Genomic DNA, 20097 nt, shown 5'->3' with positions numbered 1-20097 from the left:
GCCAAGGAGTGGTGGCCATGACTCACAGTTTGATTCTTGTGCTAAACACTTTGTGTCTTTGTGACTCAATACCTGATTGAACAATTTAAGGGAGAAGAGAGATTTATTTGGGCTCTTGGTTATAAAGGTTCAGCCTTTGGCCACTTTGCCCCGTGTGTTGGGACCCAGTGTCATGGAGGTGACAGTGTTCAGTGGAGGCTAATCTTCACTTCTAGATAAATGGAAACAGAGAGAAGTGTGAGCCAGTGCTCTCACCTGCTGCCTCCTTCGTCTCTTTTACTCTGTCAGTGTCCTCAGCCCATGTGATACCTATTGTCAGAGTGGATTTTTCCCCCACTGTGTTAATCTTTGCTGAAAACACCCTCAGAATGAGCCTGACCAGTCTCCCAGGTGACTAAATACAATCAAGATGACAATGAAGGTTGCCCACTACAACTCTGTCATTGCCTTCATAAATATACTTCATCAGCTAGAACAGCCCTGAGTGAGAGCTGTGTGGACGGATTATTCATGCGGGCATCTTTGAAATGGCATATGCCTTCATCCTTGACTTTTCCTATGGATGTGGGGACTTGAAAAACATTGGACAATGCCCACCTAGGCTTGATAAGCCTGTGCTATAATGTCTTGCTATAGAAAGATGATACAAATCAAGTGCATAAGAGATATACACTTAAAGAATATATAGGCCCAGAAACTTGTTACTTAGAGGGAATCAGGGTGGGTAGCTAGATAGGGTAAGAAGGCGTGGTTGCTTTTGAGGATAGTAAGAGTCAAACATCAATGGTTTGGGCTCTGGAAATAATAGCTAGCAACTCTGGCTCCTGCTCACCAAGAGGCAGTACTAGGTTCATTTCTTCATGCATCCATTTGTCTATTAATCCACTCAGTAAATATTGAGTACCCAAGATGTAGCGAATAGTTTATTAAGTTCTGGGAATTTAGTGACATGAAAATCAAGAGTCCCTGTCTTCATGAGTCTCATGCTTTCTATGAAAACAGATAAGCAGTTAGGCAAATGATGCAAATGCTCTCACATTATGATGTTGAATGTCAAAGGATATGTTAGAGACTCCCCCCTTGTTGCCCTACTTATGGATAGGGCTTTGAGGAGGGGGTCTCCTGGGTGTGGTCTCATGAGAAGAATGAGAGGGCATTTAGTTAGGACAGTTGCGTAGTGGAGAAGGGGAAAAACGGTAGGCTGAGAGCCAACGTGGACAGATGTCCAAGTGTCCAAGGGTAGGAGAGCTAGGGCAAGGTCTTAAGCTAAAAATGGTTGTGGGAAGAGAGCACAGATTCACAATTAGAGAGGAAAACTGAGACTCCATGGTAAAAACCTCCCCAAAATGGCTGTAAGTGTGCTGATCTGTTCCTTGGGGACAGTAGGAAACTATTATGAATCATAATCAAGCATAAGGCATTAAACGATGGCTGTGTGTGTAGATTGGAGGGCTTTTGCCATGGCTGAAGAGGTTATGAGGGATGAGATTGCCATCATCTAGGGAAAAAAGGATAGTCAGGCATGGTGGCGATAAGTCCCAGCACTTAGGAGGTAGAGGCAGGGGGATCTCTGGGAGTTTGAGACCAGCTTGATCTACAGAGGACAGGACAGCCAGGACTGTTACACAGAGAAACTCTGTCTTAGAAAAAGAAAAGCTTAAATTCCTACAGTTGCAGCAGGGATGGACAGGATGAACCAGACGACACTAGAGAGCTGAAGACATTTGGTTGATATTCTGTGAGAGGTAAGAGACAACCTAAGAAAAAATCTGGCTTCATTTTTTGCATCACTGAATGATGGAGGAGTTGGAAGTTGAAATGGGGTAAAAGGGATTTGTCGCTAAGATGATGAAGAGCTTTTGACATTATAAGAGCAAGATTTGAGCCACTTAGAGGTGGGGTGGAATTGACAAAAGATTGGGGTGGCTATTCTGGACACATCAGAAGGATTGTCTAGAGCCCTGGAAGTAGAAATTTTAATACTAGGGGACCTTACACATCAGCCCCTCCAAGGCAAGCAAGGCAGGTTGAGGAGGAGTCAGGGGATGGGACACAGAGGAGAAATACTCGCTGTAAGCGGTGCTGTTGATGGTAATGAAGAAGTTGCCAGTTTTAAATACTGTTGAGATGTCTCCTAAGAGGAAGATGAAAAATGTCTGGTGGATTTCATGGCATGGTGACTACTGGTTATCAGAGATGAGAGGTTTGGGTGTTGGCAAAATGACAGCAGCAGGAATGTAACGGTGGTGGACCGAGGGGTGCATGGGCACCTAGAAGTGGAGGCAGCATGTATGGATGGCTTTAGGTTATGGAAGGTTAAACTGATAGACGTCAAGGTGGTGAGGTGGCCACTGCAGGAGGAGTGGACAGCGAAGCCAAAGGTTTGGCCAGCAGTCAGAGGGTGTCTGAACCACAAGGACCAGGCAAGAAATAAGGGAACAAAGGAGGATATTGGAAGGTCAGAGACCGATTCTGGTGGGAGGAAATAGACTGGAGAACTTGAAAGGTGTGTCAGTAGACCAGAATTGAACAAAGGAGAAGCTGCCCTTTTCATGATGCAAAGCCTGGGCTGTCCCTTTAAATGCTTCCTGGGGCAGCCTGACTGATTCAGTGGAATAGACTCAGTCTCTTTATGCATCTCTAGCAGTGTTTGATAAAGAGCACAAACTTCTTTCTTCATGGTTCTCGAGTCTGGGCAAGCCCACACTGAAGTGCCAACATCCCTTGAGAGCCTTCCACTGGGTTAATCCATGGTCCAAGACCAGAGGACAGAAGGAAAGCCATAAGGATAAGCAAGCAGTGCAGAGGAAATAAAAGCAAGACAGACTGACAAAGGAACTCCACTCATCCTTTAGGCGCCACCTCCTAACACCGCACTGCCAGTTGGAGAGGGTAGGGCACATTCAGATTACAGCATAACACCCCCATGCAACCTGCAGGACCTGTGGTCTAAACAGCTCCTATTTCTCACTTGTTACCATATGTCACCCTGTAGAGACTTCCAGAGGCACTCTAACTCAGCAACCTTGTCTGGTGGGTATTAGGACCAACACTACAAAAGAAGAAGCTGAAGTTCAGAGAGGTCAAGTCACTCCATATGGTTATAAAGCTAGGAAATGGATGGCAGAAGTGGAAGCTGAGCCCAGGCTTGGTCTCCTTGGAGAGCACAGGCTGGCCCTTGCTCTGTTCTTCTCGGCTGGCAGGCTTCTTAGGGACACAGGGTATTTTATTGTCATCGGCCCCAGAGCTTGACACTTGCACTGCCTTTGTTTGTTTTTGTTTGGCTTGATAGAAGGTCTTACTATGTAACCCAGGCGAGGCTAGAGCTCACTGGGCAGTCTACAAGTCTCACTTGTGTGGATCCTCCTGCCTCAGCCCTCCTGCTGCTGGGATTCGGTCAGCGTCAGCACATACTGCCTGATGATTGTAATTCTTTTTCGGTGCTAGGTTCACCTCCAGAACTTTCTCTACAGCATCCTGGGTGTGTGAAAATGAACTGGTTTAGTCTTTCGTACAACATGCATTGATCGCTCACTGGGGAGCAAGTGATGCACCAGTGTATAAGAACAGTGGACCCCACAGAAGGAGCAATCACTCTGGCAGGGAGGGGACACAGGAAGCCATAAACGTGAAGGACTATGGAGTCTGGGCTGAGAAGCCGACTTAGCCCTCACCCAGTGTCACCGAAGGACCCCAGGCTGTAGCTCCTGGGGGGTAGACTGAGCATCTCTCCTGTTCTTGGTGGCAGGTGGGGAAGTTTAAAGAAGCAAACCCCAATTTGGGTTTGAATAACTTTTGAAGAGTAGAGCAGTTGAAGAGTATGGTGGACTGTGAACCAGCCTAGACCATGGATTTTAATCTGGGTTCTTTTAATTCGGGCAGTTCAGTAATGCTTGAAGCAGTTTTAAAAGCATACTTTAATGAATCTTCTTGTCTCTTAGTCATAACCAACAGCCAGCTCCAGAACCCGGTCATCCTGTAGAACTGAAACTGTGTACAGAAAGCCCCACACCCACGCACTCTCTCCAGCCTCCTGAGCAGTGATTGTCCCCCTCCCCGCTGCCACCAGCCCCAGGACTCCTCAGAAAGGTGGAGCCTCTGCACACGTGCAGTGATGTCTGAGAAGGGGGCACGTGGCAGAATAGTCAAGAGCTGGCCTAGCACACACATGGCTCAGTCCTGAGTACTAAAAACAAGAAAAGGGAAGAACACTGTCTGTGAATGTATAAAGTAAAACACTAAGGCTTTAATGGAGACCTAAAATACGTGTCAAATATTTAAAAAAAAAAAATTGCAGGCTGGGTGCAGTAGCAAATAGCAATACTCCTGCAGGGAGGCTAAAGTTGGATTGCTAGTCCAAGGCCACCCTGGGCTATATGTAATGAGTTTGGAGGCTAGCCTGGGCTCCATAGTGAATTGGAGGCAAGCCTGGACCATATATCAAGCTCTTGTCTGAAAAAAGAAACAAATAACACATGCTTAACACAGTAACGTTTGTGATTCTTTGTTACCCTATGACCTAACAAGACATACTTGAAAAACTGTCATATTTCTGTAGGTGTGACTTTCATAAATGACATCTCCAGTGTGGCATGAAAATAGCTATCCATGACAAAGGTGCTCCAGGCTGCTTTGCTGTTAACACCCCCAGTTCAAAGAACTGCAGAATTCCTCACTGAGAATCAAGATGTTCTATTTCCCCATCCAAGTTCACCAACATCCTGAATCCTTGCCCTGGCAGCTGGGGAGTTTCACAGGCTTCTGTTTAAGAAGGCTTGCTGCGACATGGGTCTGCCCTGCCTACAGGAGCAGAGCAGAAGGCGGGGGAGGCGGGGTTGGGGGGCAGCTGATGAGCAGGCTGTGGCAAATGGACGAAACCTTCCTCATGCCCAACATCACAGGAGCCCAGCCAACAGGAAAAGTTCCCCATTCTCCCCTGGAGGCCGCCAGCCTGCTGTCTGAGAGGGGTGGGGCCAGTGCCCTCAAGAAGTGTGCCTCCTTCTGGCAGCTTCTCCGCCCCCTCCCACCCCCTTGTCCAAAGGCCTCATGCAGAAGGGAGCCATATGGCCCTTTGTGGACACATTTTCCCTGGTACAGTATCTTCCTGGTGTGACAGTGGGACCTAGTGCCCCAGAGTCAGCTGTCTGTCTCCTCTCCAACTGCCCCCCTCCCCACAGCAGCCTAGGGGAGAAGCGTGTTGATGGGGTGGGGGACAAGCCCACTGAATCAGGGAACCCTTTGGAGTCAGGGTGAGTGAGAAGTGTCTCTGTGGCACCCACACCCACGCCCACACAGAAAACAGTTGAAGTAAGTCAAATGTCTCAAAGTCAGATCCTTTTTAGTATGAATTTGCTGTGTCTCATTCCGAGCACTAATTCCAATTTAATTGCAAGTGGCCTGAAGCCTCTTCAATAGGAGTAACAAATGGTTTGATTTTGTAAACTTCATCAGACTGCATTTTAAATGCGACACAGTAGCCCAACTCGAATGCCAATGAAGCACTGGAGTAGCTCTCTGTTTACTAATTATCCGTTTTTACTCCAAGCCACGCTGGCTGGCTTGTCTGATTAAATCGGATTTGTGGGATAGAGAGCAGCTAGCAGAGTTTTCTCTATAGTAAACGAGATTGAAACTATGGGCCGCCTGGCTGCACACTGTAAATTATATTTCCTTTTAAAGGGGACGTGTCTCTTTTATTTCACCGTTGTCCCCCACTGCATATTAAACTTTTACAGCACAGAAATGGACCCAGCAGCTTCTAGATGTGGCCTCTCAGTCTCCACCCGGCAGCCCCACTTGAGTCTGAAGAGAAGGGGAAACACAGGGAACTGTAGTCTATGCCCCTCCACCTGATTTCCTCTCTGATACCTTTCTATCTCCCCTGAATACTAACGTTGAATTTTCTTCTATTATTTTTTCTTTGTCCATTATTTTCAAAGGTCCTTGAGATGATATAGATTTGTACTGATTTATCTGAAAGAGTTCTGTAATGACTTTGCATCAGGGTTATGTCGGGTTTGGCAGCAGGAAGCTGGCGCGGGCAGAGTCCTGCCACACATTTGGTTACTGTGGGTTCACCGGCAATGGAAGAGATTTCCTAAGAATGCAGATGGGTTCTTTTGGTACATGGTGCAATGGCAGACATCCTTCACTCTGAAGTGTGTGAGATAAAGATCACCAGGCATGTAATACCTGTGGTCCAGCAGATCGGGACACGTTGCAGTTATCAGTGGCATGGCTGTGACACAGGGTCTGTCCTCTCACCGTCTGTCTGGTTCTCGTGTCTGTTTGTCCAAGTGCTCTGAAGCTTGCTTCTTCCTGATTTTAGGGTAGCAAATCAGCATCTGTCTCTGGTTCTTCCATGCACACATGTACACACACACATACCCCACAGATGATAAAAGCTGGCATATTGAGTGGGGTGTAATCAGATCGAAATTAAACTCTGCCATTTCTGAGACTTTTGGTCCCCAGTCCATCCATGCCCTCACTCTTGGTGTCTGTCTCTGTGCCTGGAGCTTTTTATGTGTTCATTTGCTTTTGAATGTCCTGCAACATTCATGTGTCCGCTTTTCCCTTTTGGGCCATTGTGTGCTGTACAGTATAAGAAGCCTCACTCACGGTGTTTCTGATAGCCTGGTTACCGTGGGAATGAATGGCCCGCCATGCTCTCGGGTCTACAGTCCTCTTTTTAATTGTTGACAGTAAAAAGCATTTAAATGCTGCTTAATTTGTAATCATCTTCTGGAGGAGAAAGAGAGGAACCATTAAAATGTCAGTAAAATGAATACATCTTCTCTTTCTCTTGATTTTTTTTTGGGAGGGGTTGGTTTGTTTATTTACAGGGGATTTTTTTCCTCTTCACTGCCCATGTTTGTCAGATATTGCAAATGCTCTGAACCAATCAGTATTTCTCTTCCTTCTAGTTTCTGTCTCCCCCGCTCCTCCCGTGCTATCTCTCTGGGGCTGTTTTGTCCTGTCTCTCCTGTACTCCTTTATTATGCTTGAGTCCCCCCCCCCCCCAACCTGGAAAAATTAGTTATCTACCTCCCCAAAAAAAGATTTCACTTCTGGGCCCCATAACCCTTTCTGGGGTTTTCCGGTGACATTCTGGGAACTAGAGAGAAATGGCCTTTGTGGAAATGTCTTGTGTACTTGAAGAACTACCTGGGAATCATTTTCTGGGCTGGTATGAAAACTAGTTCCTTGTTTAGCTGGAAGCTCTATGCTCTCTGCCAGGCTCTGAATGCTGTACTAAGAAAGTAGGGGCATTGGGACCTGGCTAAGACACGAGGCCACTGAATTCAGAGGGGCCCATTCACCCTGCTCCTGTGTGTCCTGCATGTACTTTGGGATCATCCTGATGCTAGGATGTGGAACTTTCTGCCTCTACTTTGCTGTATTCTCAGCTATCAGAAGAGTCTTGCCTGACTCAGATGGGGCTCAAGGGTCCTTATCCCCAGCCACTCAAGAGCTACTCATCACATGCATGGCCAGTATGAGGGATGACTCACTAGGTCCCTGGGAGTGGTCCCCCAAGTTCTTCCCTCCTCTTGCTAAAATCTCCCATCCCACCCACAGGTCCTTGTGGGTGCCTTAGACCTGTATTGGCACCTAGCTGTACCTAGTCAGTGTCAGGTCCATCACTGCCAGCCGGTGACAGTGGTCACCACTGAAGCCTACAGAATCTCTTGAAGGCACTTGGCCCTGTCCTCCATGGACCTAGAACATTGGTTATCAGAGATGGACAAATTCTTCAAGGGTCTTTCTTTTTCCCTTCATTGTCCCCGTGAAGAGTCTGAGGCATCTAGCCAGGAGCTCATAGTGGGTCTTTGAGCTAGGCAGGCCTTCTTGCTGCAGTTGCTGTAGCCTTCTGTCCTGTAGCCTCCTTCAATGGGGACTCTACTGTGAAGGTCACATGAGGGATGGGGCAAGAGACAAAGGCTAGGTGAATAGCCTGGCCTGGCCTGTCTCATACTATCCTGACTCTCTGTCACACACACAGACTTCCGGAGCCTCTGTGATGAATTGGGCTCCAGGAGACCAGTTCTCTGGAAGGGCCGCCTTACAGGGAGCAACGGGTCACTCACTGTCCATGCAGGTTGCAGACCTGAAGATCAGCAAGGGAGATGGACTTAGGAAGGAACTGACCTGCCGTCGATGAAGGCCGTACAAGCTCTGAGGTTCTGAAAAGCCAGAGAGCTGATAGCATGTCTGACCTTGAAGCTTTACCTCAGTAGACCAAGCCCAATAGGGAAACAGAAGGATGGCTTTTCCTCCAGGTCCTAAGAGAGGTTGACATGACATCCACCAGTACCAAGCTCCACACCATCCTTCCTCCGGACAGACTAGGTCATCTCTGGTAGGATGGAGCCCCCTAGAAACGCTTGCTTCACACCTACAGGGCTGGGCCAGAGTCAGGCTAGGTGAGCTCTTGTGGGCTGCCTGTTTTTCCTCCCAGGGCTGTTGAAGTTGGTCCAATTTTTCAATCGTGGGCCAATTAGTTTCACAAATGGGGGCCCCTGTGGTGCCAGGGCACATTTGTTCCGGGCCTGCGCATTGGCCAGGCCCCATTGTCCTGCTTCCCACCCCCTTGTGGGCCCATTGTCCCCGATCTCCAGCAGGCCCTGCTTACTGTTGATTTATATGGGCAGGCGTCCCGCGGGCTCTGGCCTTCCCTGCCACAGCTGGCTGAGGTGCTTAAGGCCTCAGACTCCCTGACCTTTGCCCCGTCCTGCTGTCATTTTGAAAGTTACAGACCAGAGGGCTGCATACCTCTCCGGATTTACTTTCCATCCTGACCCCCCCCTCCACACCCCTCCCCGTTTCCCTTCCAGCTCCCCCTGCTCCGACTGTCGAGGTTTTAGGTTCAGTTTGGAACATCTGCAAGGGTCCAGCAAGTAGCCCAGGAAGCCAAGAGGACAGACAGGGGCTGCTGAAGCAGGTGACTGCTGCTGAGGTGAAGGCTGCTGAGGCTGCTGCTTCTGTGGGGGCACCTTCTCATCCCCAAGTTCATGAGTTCTGAGACTTATGTGCAGTCGGGAGACTGGGAGTAACCCAGAGGAAACCAGAATGTGTGATGTCATTTTCCCCTTGGCATCTCTTGTCACGTCCCAGCACCCTAGGACAGGAGGAGACCTGGCATCTATGAAGTGGGCTGTCCATAGTGGCTGACAGCAAAGAGCAGGTCTGCTCCCATTGCTGTCCATTTACTCTCTCTTGTAAACCAAACCCCCACCCCACCCCACCCCACACATACCTTTCCTCTACCTCCCTTCCTTGCTTTTCCACTCCTCCCACATTTTCTCCCCGTCTTGGGCCGGTTTGTTGGAGTGATTGACAAAATTAGTAAATCTATTCATGTTACTTTTATTGTGCGGGTCTCAATAAATCCCGAGTGTCCGGGGCGCACCTTAATGAGCTGGTGAGCTGACAAATTTGTTTACTGTAGCTGGAGGTGCCGGGTAATGAAATGCGCTTGTGTCTGGGCTCACTGCTAAACAAATACACGTTTCCGGGAGCAGCAAGCTCTGCTAGCTGCCACAGCCTGAGGAAGCAGCCGCATTCCCCAAGAGGCTGAGACTGGGGTGTGTGCTTGTGTTTTGAAAAATGCAGCCACTCAGTTTTAAAACAGATTTCAATCAGCTGCCTGCTCCCCGTTTATGTTACCCATTGAGGAATTTCTATTCCTTTGACAAATATCAAACCCTAAGATTCTTCCTTCCCATCGCAGAAGTAATGGAGGGTTAGAGATATGTGTAGATAGCTCCTAAGGTTCTAAAAAGATAAAAAGAGAGAGGGAATAAGGACTGAAGACTGGAGATTCACAGGGTTGAAACGGACAGGAAGACTGGAGGCTAAGGTTTGGGTTTCCTGGGCAGGTTTGGGGAAAGGTGAGCAGCAGTAAGTGACTGTGTTTGTCACAGGAGCTGTGTTTGTGGAGACAAACCCCTGTGCAGGAGCTTGACACTAACTCAGCAGTGGCAAGGCTTCCAGATGTTTTCACAGGCTGTTGGGTGAACGTGATAGGCAGAAAGTGGCTGAGTGGGACTGAGCTCTGCCTTGCTGGCGGCTGATGTTACCGAAGGGTCAAGCGGGCTGAGACGTTCCTCAGCTGGGTGGATTGGATTCTTGTGGCAAGGGATCCTGCCACTCAGCACCCAAAGAGAAATTAAAGATGTAAATGGGCAGCGTGTGGGCCGGAATCTTCAGTGATGGTTCCAGGGAAGGTAGAGAGGGTGGTTCTGCAGATGTGTGAGAGTCTGGGCATTCGTCTCTGTTTCACTGCCCACTGCATGCATCCACACCCCCAGGCCTTTTCAGCCTCTTAAGATGCAGACAGAGCCTTCTGCCTATACTGTGAGTCAGCTGTGCTGCCTGAATCTGTCTCTGGCACAGTGGGGGATGCATCTCTGTACCCTCTTCAACAACAACCTGGAGGCACATACTTGGTAGAGAAAGCGGAGGGGAGGAAGAGTAAAGGTATCTCAGGAAAGATAGTCCCCAGGGGTCAGCAGCAGCAGAGATACCTGCTTGCAGGATTAGAGGAAGGGAATGGAGGTAGAGGTGTTTCCAGTTGAAATTGAGCCCCGATTTGATATTTGTTCCTATTTGGGAAACAGCTGCTCAGAGTAGGAGTGATGTGTCTTCCTTGCTGAATGGATTGGACATCAGAAACCCATCTGTCTGTACACACACACACACACACACACCATGCACATCCCACTCAGAGCAGTCACACACACATACACATACCATGCACACCCCACTCAGAACAGTCACACACACACACACACACCATGCACACCCCACTCAGAGCAGTCACACACACACACACACACACACACACACACACACACACCACTCAGAGCAGTCTCAGCCTGCTTACCCAAAGAAGCGGAAGTATATTTAGCTTCCTCTGCTTTGATTAAGGAACTGCCTGTCGTGGGAGATAATAAGAGCCTTGCTCCAAGAAAGTGTACCACCTGAACACCTCCACCAGCTGCGAAAGTGCCCCTCCGTGTTCCTTCCTTTCCATTCAAGCGCTAATTGGCATGGAAATGGCACAGGTGTAAACACGAGGCTTTTGTGTCTTACACTTTCCGACCCTATCATCACCTGGACAAGATAAAGGCCCGAGACCCATGTCATCCCTCCTGCCTCCTGTTCTACCCTGGCCTGGCTTTCTCCCAGTTTTCGCTAAAATTAAACTTGTTTTTAAATCAGGAGCTTGTAGGTTGTACCTGCGTTACACCCCAGACTGGCTGTGCTGCTTCGGTGTGACTCACGTTCCCCTGTGATAGTGATCTGGCACAGCTCCCTGCTGCTGCCTGCAGCATCTTCAGTTCTTCTTGGAGCCAAGAGTTTCAACTGTACTGCAGGAAAGAATTTCAGGATACGTCCGTGTGAAGCAGAATTGGAGTTTATTAAGAAAAGGTTTTAGCATAGATTCAAGTGTGAGGGTTAAGAGAAAGAGAAATGCTTAGAGAAAGGGACCTACCCACCCAAGTGGGGCGTGAGCATCTCAAGAGGAAATTGAACTTAGATGTTTTAATAATGGGTGGGATTTTGGTATCTTTTGAGGTTGTGCCTCAAAAGGTTCATATGGTAGTGCCCCATGATAGTAGGGTGACTTCTTAGGTACACTGGTCAGGATTACAATCCGATCAGGTGAAACCATGGGTCACAGAGGTGTCGTAGGGGAGCTTGGAAATGTCTTTCTCTGAAATTAGAGTTTCTAATCTTGCTTGAGAGACTCCTAGAGAATTGCTGGGTTTGCTGCTGGTGAAGGGAAAAGGCCATGGCTTTCATACATAAATAAGCATGGTTCTTACTTGAAACATGCCATGTGAAAGGAATTAGCACCGTAGGGCAACATTTACAGCAAGTGGTGCTGCACTTCTTTCTTTAAAAAAATGTTTATGTGTATGTGTGCATGTGTGTCAAGTTTGTCACGTGTGTGCCTGGTGCCTGTGGAGGCTAGAGAAAGATGCCAAATCATCTGGAACTGGAGTTACAGATGGTTGTAAACCAACACGGGTGCAGAGAACCAATCTGGGTTCTCTGCAAGGCAAACAAGTGTTCTTAACCACTGAGCCATTTTTCCCAGTCCTCTGTGCTAGAACTATTGACTCTCTGCCAGCAAGAGACTAACTAGATTCATGAGTTGAGATCCATGAGTAGAGACTTCTGTTTCTTTGCATCTCCACCTCCACCTTTCCCCTTCTTTTCTGCTTCAGGGGGACTTATGTCACTATGACACAAGTCATAGGCATTTGCATGGAGCCTACCCATGTTTCCTCCACCCACATTCCTAATTCATCCTTGCTGTCCCTTGGGCAAGTACTTGGGGAATCTAGACCAAGCCACATCTCCCCACTCTCCAGAAACATGGAGGTTCGGGGGGTGGGTTGGGTCCTTTTGCTAATGAAGTAATTCTCTTTGGGCCAAGGCTGAGTTTTGTATGTGATTCAGAGTGGAATTTCCAGAGTGGAAGAAGACATTGATATGTGGCTCTGATATGTGCCGCGGCAGTGTAGTTAGTTGCCTCGTTGCAACACAAGGAAGAGAATATTGGAAGCAGCAGGTTGGGTTAGGAGTTCTGTGACTTCAGTACAGAGACAGGCTCAGGTCAGGGACTGCGATGGTCAGCTTTTTGTTACTATAACAAACAACAGAGAGAGTAAACCTGTGGATGGGAAAGGTTGGTTCTGCTTCACAGCCCTAAGGTGCCTTGTTGCCCTTAGCCCTGTGATGATGCGGCATTCCTGGCAAGGAGCTTAAGAAGGACCAAATCCTCTCACCTCTCATCTCCTGGCCAGGCAGCGAGAGACAACGGAGTGGAAGCTCCACCACTCGGGGGCACTCTACAGTGATTTGAAGACCTCCTTCCTAGGGTCCACCTTAAAGTTTCTGCCACTTCCCAACAAGGGGTTGTGCAGTAAGCAGATGTCACAGGAGGATGTTTCTGACCCAGTCTATAGATACAGCAAGGACAGTAGTTGCCCGAGAAATCATAAGGCCAAGAACAGCTATACTGGGCCAGAAGTGGGGCTTTTGCATTTTTGTACCACGTGGTGTGGAGTGATTGGTTTAGTGCTCTGAGTTAATGCTTCTAAGCAGCAGAGATCAGACAGTGGTGTAGTCTGACAGACATGGTAGGAGTATTACTATTGCTTTTATGAAACATCACGACCAGAGCTACTCCGGAGGAAACAGTTTCTTTCACTCACACTGCTGTCTAAATAGTTCTTTATCAAAAGCAGTGAGGGCAGGAGCTCGAGCAGTTCAGGAATCTGGAAGCAGGAGCTGGTGCAGAGGCCCCAGAGGAGTGCTGCTTACTGGCCTGCTGCCATGGCTCCGTCAGCCCCTTTTCTTATAGAACGCAGGACCTCCAGTCCAGGAGTGGCCCCTTCCTCATCAATCACTTAGTTAAGAAAATGCGCTATGGTCTTGCCTACAGTCCTTTCGTAGGGAGGCATTTTCTCAGCCAAGGTTCCCTCTTCTCTAACGACTCTTATCTTGTGTCAAGTGGACATAAAGCTATCCAGCACAGGGAGCCAGTGAGTTTGGCACATGTGTGTCACCTGGACTTAATGATTGCCGTGGAGATAGGATTGTGTGGGAGGCCCTTGGTAGTGGCCTTGCTTATAGACTTAGGTCTGGTACCGTGACCTACTGACCACCGCCCGCCCTGCGTACGCATACTTTCGTTAATCATCCCAGAGTTCCTCTGTATTGTCATCCTAACATACAGTTATGGAGGGCCTGCTTGCATTAGCCCTTGTGTGGTGTACTGGGGGAGGTAAGACGGCTCTTCTGATTCCTGCTTTGACAGCTTTAGTCTCATAGGCAGAACTGAAAGTCAAAGTTAAATGCAATAAAGGGTTTTATGTGTTATAACAGTGAGTGCTCAGAAGAAGATGCTGTCCTTGGCACCAAGTCCTACGTAGTACAAGTCATCCAAGATGCCATTGCTAGGGTCAGCTTCCTGGAAGCAGCAGCCCAGAGTCTATAAAGCAGCATATGCTTGGTCAGTGTGCAGGGCTTCCAAGAGTCACCGTCCAGGTTGTTCACTGCCCAAGGGTGTCCAGCGGAGGGAGAGGTGGAGATGAAAACGTAGCCCTCTCACTAGCCAACAGTGAGGATCTGTTGTCTACTTAGAGGAAGGAAACAGGCTTTTCTAGGTTAGAGAAAGGCATCCTTGGGACTGGCATTAGCTCTACTACAGCTAACCGCTTTGTGAAGATTTTTCAAGTGGGGAATCTCATCTGTTGTTCTTAGCAACCACAGAAATATGGAAAAAGGATGGACACACTCCAATCCAGGAAGGCTAAATGGCTTCCATGAGATTCCAAGGCATTAGAAATGGCAGAACTAGAATCTCCACTCCTTTTTCCTCTCTCCGTCTCACAGACCGTGATTGCTAAAGACCATCTTCATACAGTCCATCTCCTTCCTGATGGGAAGGACGGGGTCTGATTCCCACAGCTGCCTCTTCAGTGGAGGATAGAACTGAGGCATTGTAGGGAGCAGAGCATGCTAGCCAAGTGGGTCCCTTGTCCCTCTACGCATCTCACCGCAGCTAATGAATTGCTAATACAATTTTCTAGATAATTTTATTTCCATAGCCCCAGATTTTAATGTGTTTCCAAAAGCTAGCATTTATTTGCTTAATCTCCCAGTGTAATAGAATCGGCCCTGTCTCATCATACATGCAAACAGCCAGCTAGGCAGAAACGACAGCAAATTGTTTAATAACTCACATCTAGTCTTTAGATTTTTAACTTGCACGCACCAATAGTTTTTCTTGTGTCTCATTTCCTCCTCAACCCTTTCGTGATTTTCTTTTTCTTTCACAATGACTTGCTAGTTTTCAAGCTAAAGAGTGGAGAAAGTAGATCCAGAACCTTCAAACACTCTTCTCATCCCACCACCCACCTTAGTCTTAGTTGGTGGGTAAGTGGCCAAGGAGAGACCTTGGTTTCTGTGAGATTCCAAGAAGGAGAGACTACTGAGTCATAATACTCCTTTTTAATTGATAATTGTAGAACCTTAAGCCAGTCAACGAGATGCAGAGCTGGCCATTTGGGGATTTTTCACTTTTCCCTACTAGAGCCCAGTTCGTGTAGAGCTGCTTTCTTCTTCCTGTGCACAAACCTTTGGCCTCATCTTGTCTCCACTTTCCTCCTGTACTAGAACAAAAGCCATTCTTTCTCTCCCTGCTTCCAGTCACTTGGGACCATCCACACCTTGGATGTGTACAGAGACACTGTCCACTAGGCGGTTGGATACTTGGCACCTACCCATCTTCGGTCAGTTTGAGTTGCTATAACATGTAGACTGGATGATTTATATCTAGAAATGAATGTCTCCCAGTCCTGAAGGGTGGGCAGTCTGAGATGGGGATTCCAGCATGGCTGGCTTCCTAGCTGTAGACTGCAGACTTCTGACTGTGTCCTGTGTTCTGACCATGAAAAAGGATATTTTAATCTTGTTGAGGAGGGCTCCACCCTTGTAATAAAAGACTTTGTAAAGCCCCCCGCTTGCTAACACCATCCCCTTGAGGGTAATGCTTTTAACATACTCACTTTTGCAGTGGGGAAGGGACATCTAGACTTTTACAGTACTCCAGCCCGTGGCCCTGCTTTGCCTGGAGGGTGCCATCCCTCTGTGCTGTCTGTCCTCTGGGATCTGACCTCCCCCCAATTTGCCTGGCTTGTCTCCATCCTCTGTGCTACCCACTCTGAAATCATTTGCACTGCACCCTTAGCCGTTTTCTTCTACCCCTGGCTTCTCAAATGCACCCCGTTTCTCAGAGCTGAACTCAAAATCTCCTCTGAGGTCCTGTTCGAACCCCCCTTATTTTATCTATGCTCTAGATGGTATTTCTTGACCAGTGCCCCACCCACCCAGGCTTGACCAACATCTCTGCTCCATCTCAGCCTCTTCCTGGTCACTTGGTAATGGAGTGAGACAGGTGAATGGGCACAAAATGAGTTCAGGCCATTCTGTGAGAAGGAGGTGGCCCACGAGAGCAGCTTCTAAGCACCTTGGGAACAGCAAGAGGGGCAGAATGCCACTCAGTGTATTCTGCTAGACGGCACATGTCAAGGTGTCCTCCCAGAGTGACATTCATTCACCCTCCGAGTCCATACTGGGGATCTCAGAGTAAGAATAAGAAGTCTTGGCTGGTAGAGGCATGTCTGTTCTGGAAACATGCTCCCCGGCCTACTTTAAGGCAGCTGTTTGAATACCTGGCCTAGTTGGGGCTTTCTGTGGGGTAGAATTCAGGGTAAAGCGGGCACAGGTGCTGGAAACCCCTCAGCTTGAAGAAACTGGGACTGCTATGCTACGTATCAGAACTTGTGGGTGGACTCTGCTCTTGCTTCCTGGGCTGGACTGGACACTGAAGGACTCAGTGTCCGTGCGTGCAGCTGCTCCTGCCCAGTGGACTCTCTCTGTTAGTATGTCTTCCTGCATCCGATGGAGCCGAGTCCCTGAGATCTCTCTCAGAGATCTTACTGGCTCCTTCCTGTGGGACTTGGGTTTGGAATGCTTTAGATACCTGTGCCAGCCTCTGACTGTGCTTCCTGGGCCATTTCTGGAGTGATCCCAGCATGCTTTGGTGCTTGCTCCTTACTGCCTAGGGGAAGCCCAGACAGACAGATGTGTCCAAAATGGGGTTCAGAAGCTAGGGAGGTGGCTCAGTTGGGTAAACTGATTGATAGGCAATCATGAAGACTTGCGTTTGAATGCCCAGCACCCACATAACAGCTAGGCATGGCTTCTTGTGCCTATAATTCCCCTTGCAGGTAACAGAGACAGGCCAATCCCATGGCTCTCTGGCCAGCTAGTCTACCCAAAGCTACAAGGTTTGGTAAAAGATCCCGTCTTAATAAAATAGCTAGAGTGCCATCCTGATGTTAACCTCTGGCCTCCAAACACCCCATGACACATGTACACCCTACAAAGATACATGACACACAGACTAAAAACTAAAAAATAAATGGGATTCAATTCTAGAATCAAACGGACCAAGGCATTTTCTAGATTCCCGGCTCTGCCTCTTTCTCACTGTGTGACCTTAGGCAAGCTTTTTAATCTCTATTTTCTTCTTGGTAAGAAAGTAGCAAGAATGCCTGCCCAGTAGGGATGCTGTTTTAAATGAGACGATGGCACAGATAAAGCACCTAGCTGAAATGATGGTCCTTAGTGTCCTCTCCCTTGTGCCCTCAGACCTTGGGAGGAAATTGGGGGTTCTTCCTCCATGCCATCCACCTAGCTATTGGTAGATGAAGCATGACTGCAGGTAGCTAGACTGTAGTGTCTGCAAAGTTAGGAGCCAACGGGTAATTGTGTGGTGGAGGGTGGCGGGGGGACGTCCTTGTCTTTTATTCCAGACCAAGCCACGTATGGTCCTGAGGAGGCAATAACCAACCCTCCCATTTGCTGTCACCATTGCTAGTCAGGGAGGCAGCCAAGCTCTTCCTGTCCCTTTCCTTCCTCTTTCACCTGCCCCTGGGAACTTCCTTATGCCACAATGAGCAGCCCAAGACTTTCAGTAGCCCAAATGCTCTGGTGTTCCTTCCTCTTTGGACTAGACTGGCAGATGGTGACCTGACCATCTTTTCTGTTGGTGTCCCTCACACAAGAGACTGTACTGTGTGACTGAGCACAGGCCATGCCATCCAAATAATGGGCAGAGAGAAAAGCAGATGAGCTTGCGTTGAGAGCTAATGTTCTTTAGGGACATGGAATCCAAAATGGCAGTCAAGGAGCTGTGAGCTAACTCAGCTGGGAGGCTGTGTCAGGAAGGTGTTTGGGAAAGGAAAATAGCAGCCTGCCTTTGTGGGCTTCAGTAGGGCGGGCACCTAGGCTACTGAGCCAGCCAAGCAAGTGGCCAGGTAGAACTGAATGAATATTTCATGTGACTCACTAGTTTGAAATCATTTGACAACTTATCGTTGGTCTTAGGGTGAATCCCTGGGCTTTACGGTATGGCTGGTCAGGACTCACATGATCTGGCTCCCAGCTCTTCTTCTTATGTTCTTCCTGCCTCTAATGTTAGGGCTGGTCATCGTACTCAGCCTGATGTGGCTCTTCCTGTCTGGTCACAGACTCCGTTCCAATCTTGATGCACTGGGTGCTGCTAAGATCAGAGTAGGGACTAGTATATACTCTTCCATCGTTCCATTCTTCAGAACCCCAGAGAGAGTCTTCTTTCTAGGAATTATCATAGTACTAGTTATAGAATGAAATGGCTCTCAAGACACCTGATCTTTTAGATGGGAAAGTGGTGGTTACCTGTGGTGGCGAGCACCTTGAATTGCAGTACTTAGGATGCAGAAGCAGGCAGATCTTTGAGTTCAAGGCCAGCCCTGGTTGACAGATAGAGTTCCAGGACAGCCAGGACTACACCGAGAAATCCTGTCTCAGGGTGTTGAGGGGGAGATGTGATCTACAGGAAATAAATGAATGAATCCCTTTGCAGCTCCCGACTGGGAACCCTATGGAAATTGGGGTGGGTTAGTCTCCCCATGCTTCTTTCTCCTTATATGAGGTTTGTGGTTTTAAGTGAGTTATGGCACATCAGTGGCCAGCCTGTGTGATCCAGGTTATTGTGGGTTCACACAGAGTCTACCCTGTCCTCCCCCCCCCACACACACTGTTGCCTCTGACTCCGTAAGATTCCCACAATCACGGCCTTAGCCACCTGCCTTCTCTTGCATTGTGCTCAAACTTCTTTGCTGATATGCATCTACTTTACCATCCATGTGGTTTTGTATCTTTCTCCCCAAACCTTTAGGTCTCATGAAGGCCAGGCACCTGTTGGCACTTTTCCTCCAGAGCTACATTCAGGGTACTCAGTCAGCATCGCATGTCCTGAGCTGCCTCAGGGGGGTTGACATAGAGTGTGGGGTTTAGGATCTCTAGGGGCAGCACTGGGGTCTTACCCCAGCCTTCAGGGGTGAAAATCTGGCCTCGGGTCTCTACATCGCTGAGGCTCTCCCGCTGTTGTCTCCCACAGGCACGGACATGGCTGTCTTCTGTCTGCTGTGTGGGAAGCGCTTTCAGGCACAAAGCGCACTCCAGCAGCACATGGAGGTCCACGCAGGCGTGCGCAGCTACATCTGCAGTGAGTGCAACCGCACCTTCCCCAGCCACACAGCTCTCAAACGCCACCTTCGCTCACATACAGGTAGGCCGGTCAGGGGATGGGTGGGGAGCATCTCTGGACCTTATCTCTGGGCTTCATCTCCAAAGATATGTGGTGTGTATGTGTGCGGGGGAGGGTGTTTCAGGTTTGCGGCATTCTCTCCTTGAAGTTAGACACAGAAGGACTCTCATAGAACATTTAAATGTTGACAGTTCTCCCAATCCACCACCCACCCCTCCACCTGTAGACAGTCTGTTCCCAATCTTTCCACACACGGCACAGAGAATATTCATTAAAAGAAATTCATACTCTTGAGGTCTACCCTCCAAAACTTTGGTTCGGGGCTTCAGGGTGGGCTCTAGATCTCAGCACCACTAATGAGTATTTCCAAGGGCTTCTGATACTGGAGGTGGGGCTTGCAAATTGCATTTTGAGAAAAACTGGCCTCACTATTCCAATCCCACTATTTCCCCAATCCATCCTAGAACAGCACTGAGGTCAGCTCAGGGCTCCAAAGGGGACACCGAGGAACTCACCCCACCTTCATAACAGACACGGGAGGTGTCTACTGTGGCTGTAATGTTGTCTAGGGAAGACAATGAGAGTATTTGAGCGAGAGCCATGAGATAGCCCTTCTCAGCCTGTTCACATGATGGAGTGAAAGACAGGGTATGTGTGAGTCAAGCAGGCAGGGCTAGTTGCCCGGTCCTAACCTATCCTTGCTACCACCCTCTTGTTTTAGGGGATAGGATACCCGGTTCAGAGGGCCTTGAAGGAGCTGTGGGTCTTTTTCTAACTGAGGAATAGATGGTTAGCTCCTTTCTTTGCTCTAAAACAAAATGAAATCATCTCTTACTGTCCCTGAGTAGAAGAATGCCAACTTCTGAATTGTCTGTCTGTTTGTCTGTCTGTCTGTCTGTATATCTCCCTTCCCCCCC

General features: G+C 48.5%; 1 protein-coding gene across 2 annotated transcripts in view; it reads left to right on the top strand.

Annotated features, from left to right (window-relative positions):
- The window catches only part of Zbtb16 (zinc finger and BTB domain containing 16), a 187333-nt gene that overhangs the window by 154796 nt on the left and 12440 nt on the right, over positions 1–20097 (top strand). For both annotated transcript variants that reach the window (XM_031343157.1, XM_031343156.1), the window contains exon 5: positions 19031–19201. In XM_031343157.1, coding sequence (XP_031199017.1) covers positions 19031–19201 — 171 coding nt within the window. The remainder of the gene's footprint in view (positions 1–19030; positions 19202–20097) is intronic.

The sequence above is a fragment of the Mastomys coucha genome, unplaced genomic scaffold (genome assembly GCF_008632895.1).
Source record: "Mastomys coucha isolate ucsf_1 unplaced genomic scaffold, UCSF_Mcou_1 pScaffold23, whole genome shotgun sequence".
Lineage (NCBI taxonomy): Eukaryota > Metazoa > Chordata > Mammalia > Rodentia > Muridae > Mastomys > Mastomys coucha.
Note: the sequence above shows the minus strand (reverse complement) of the source record. Positions and strands in the feature narration are given on the sequence as shown.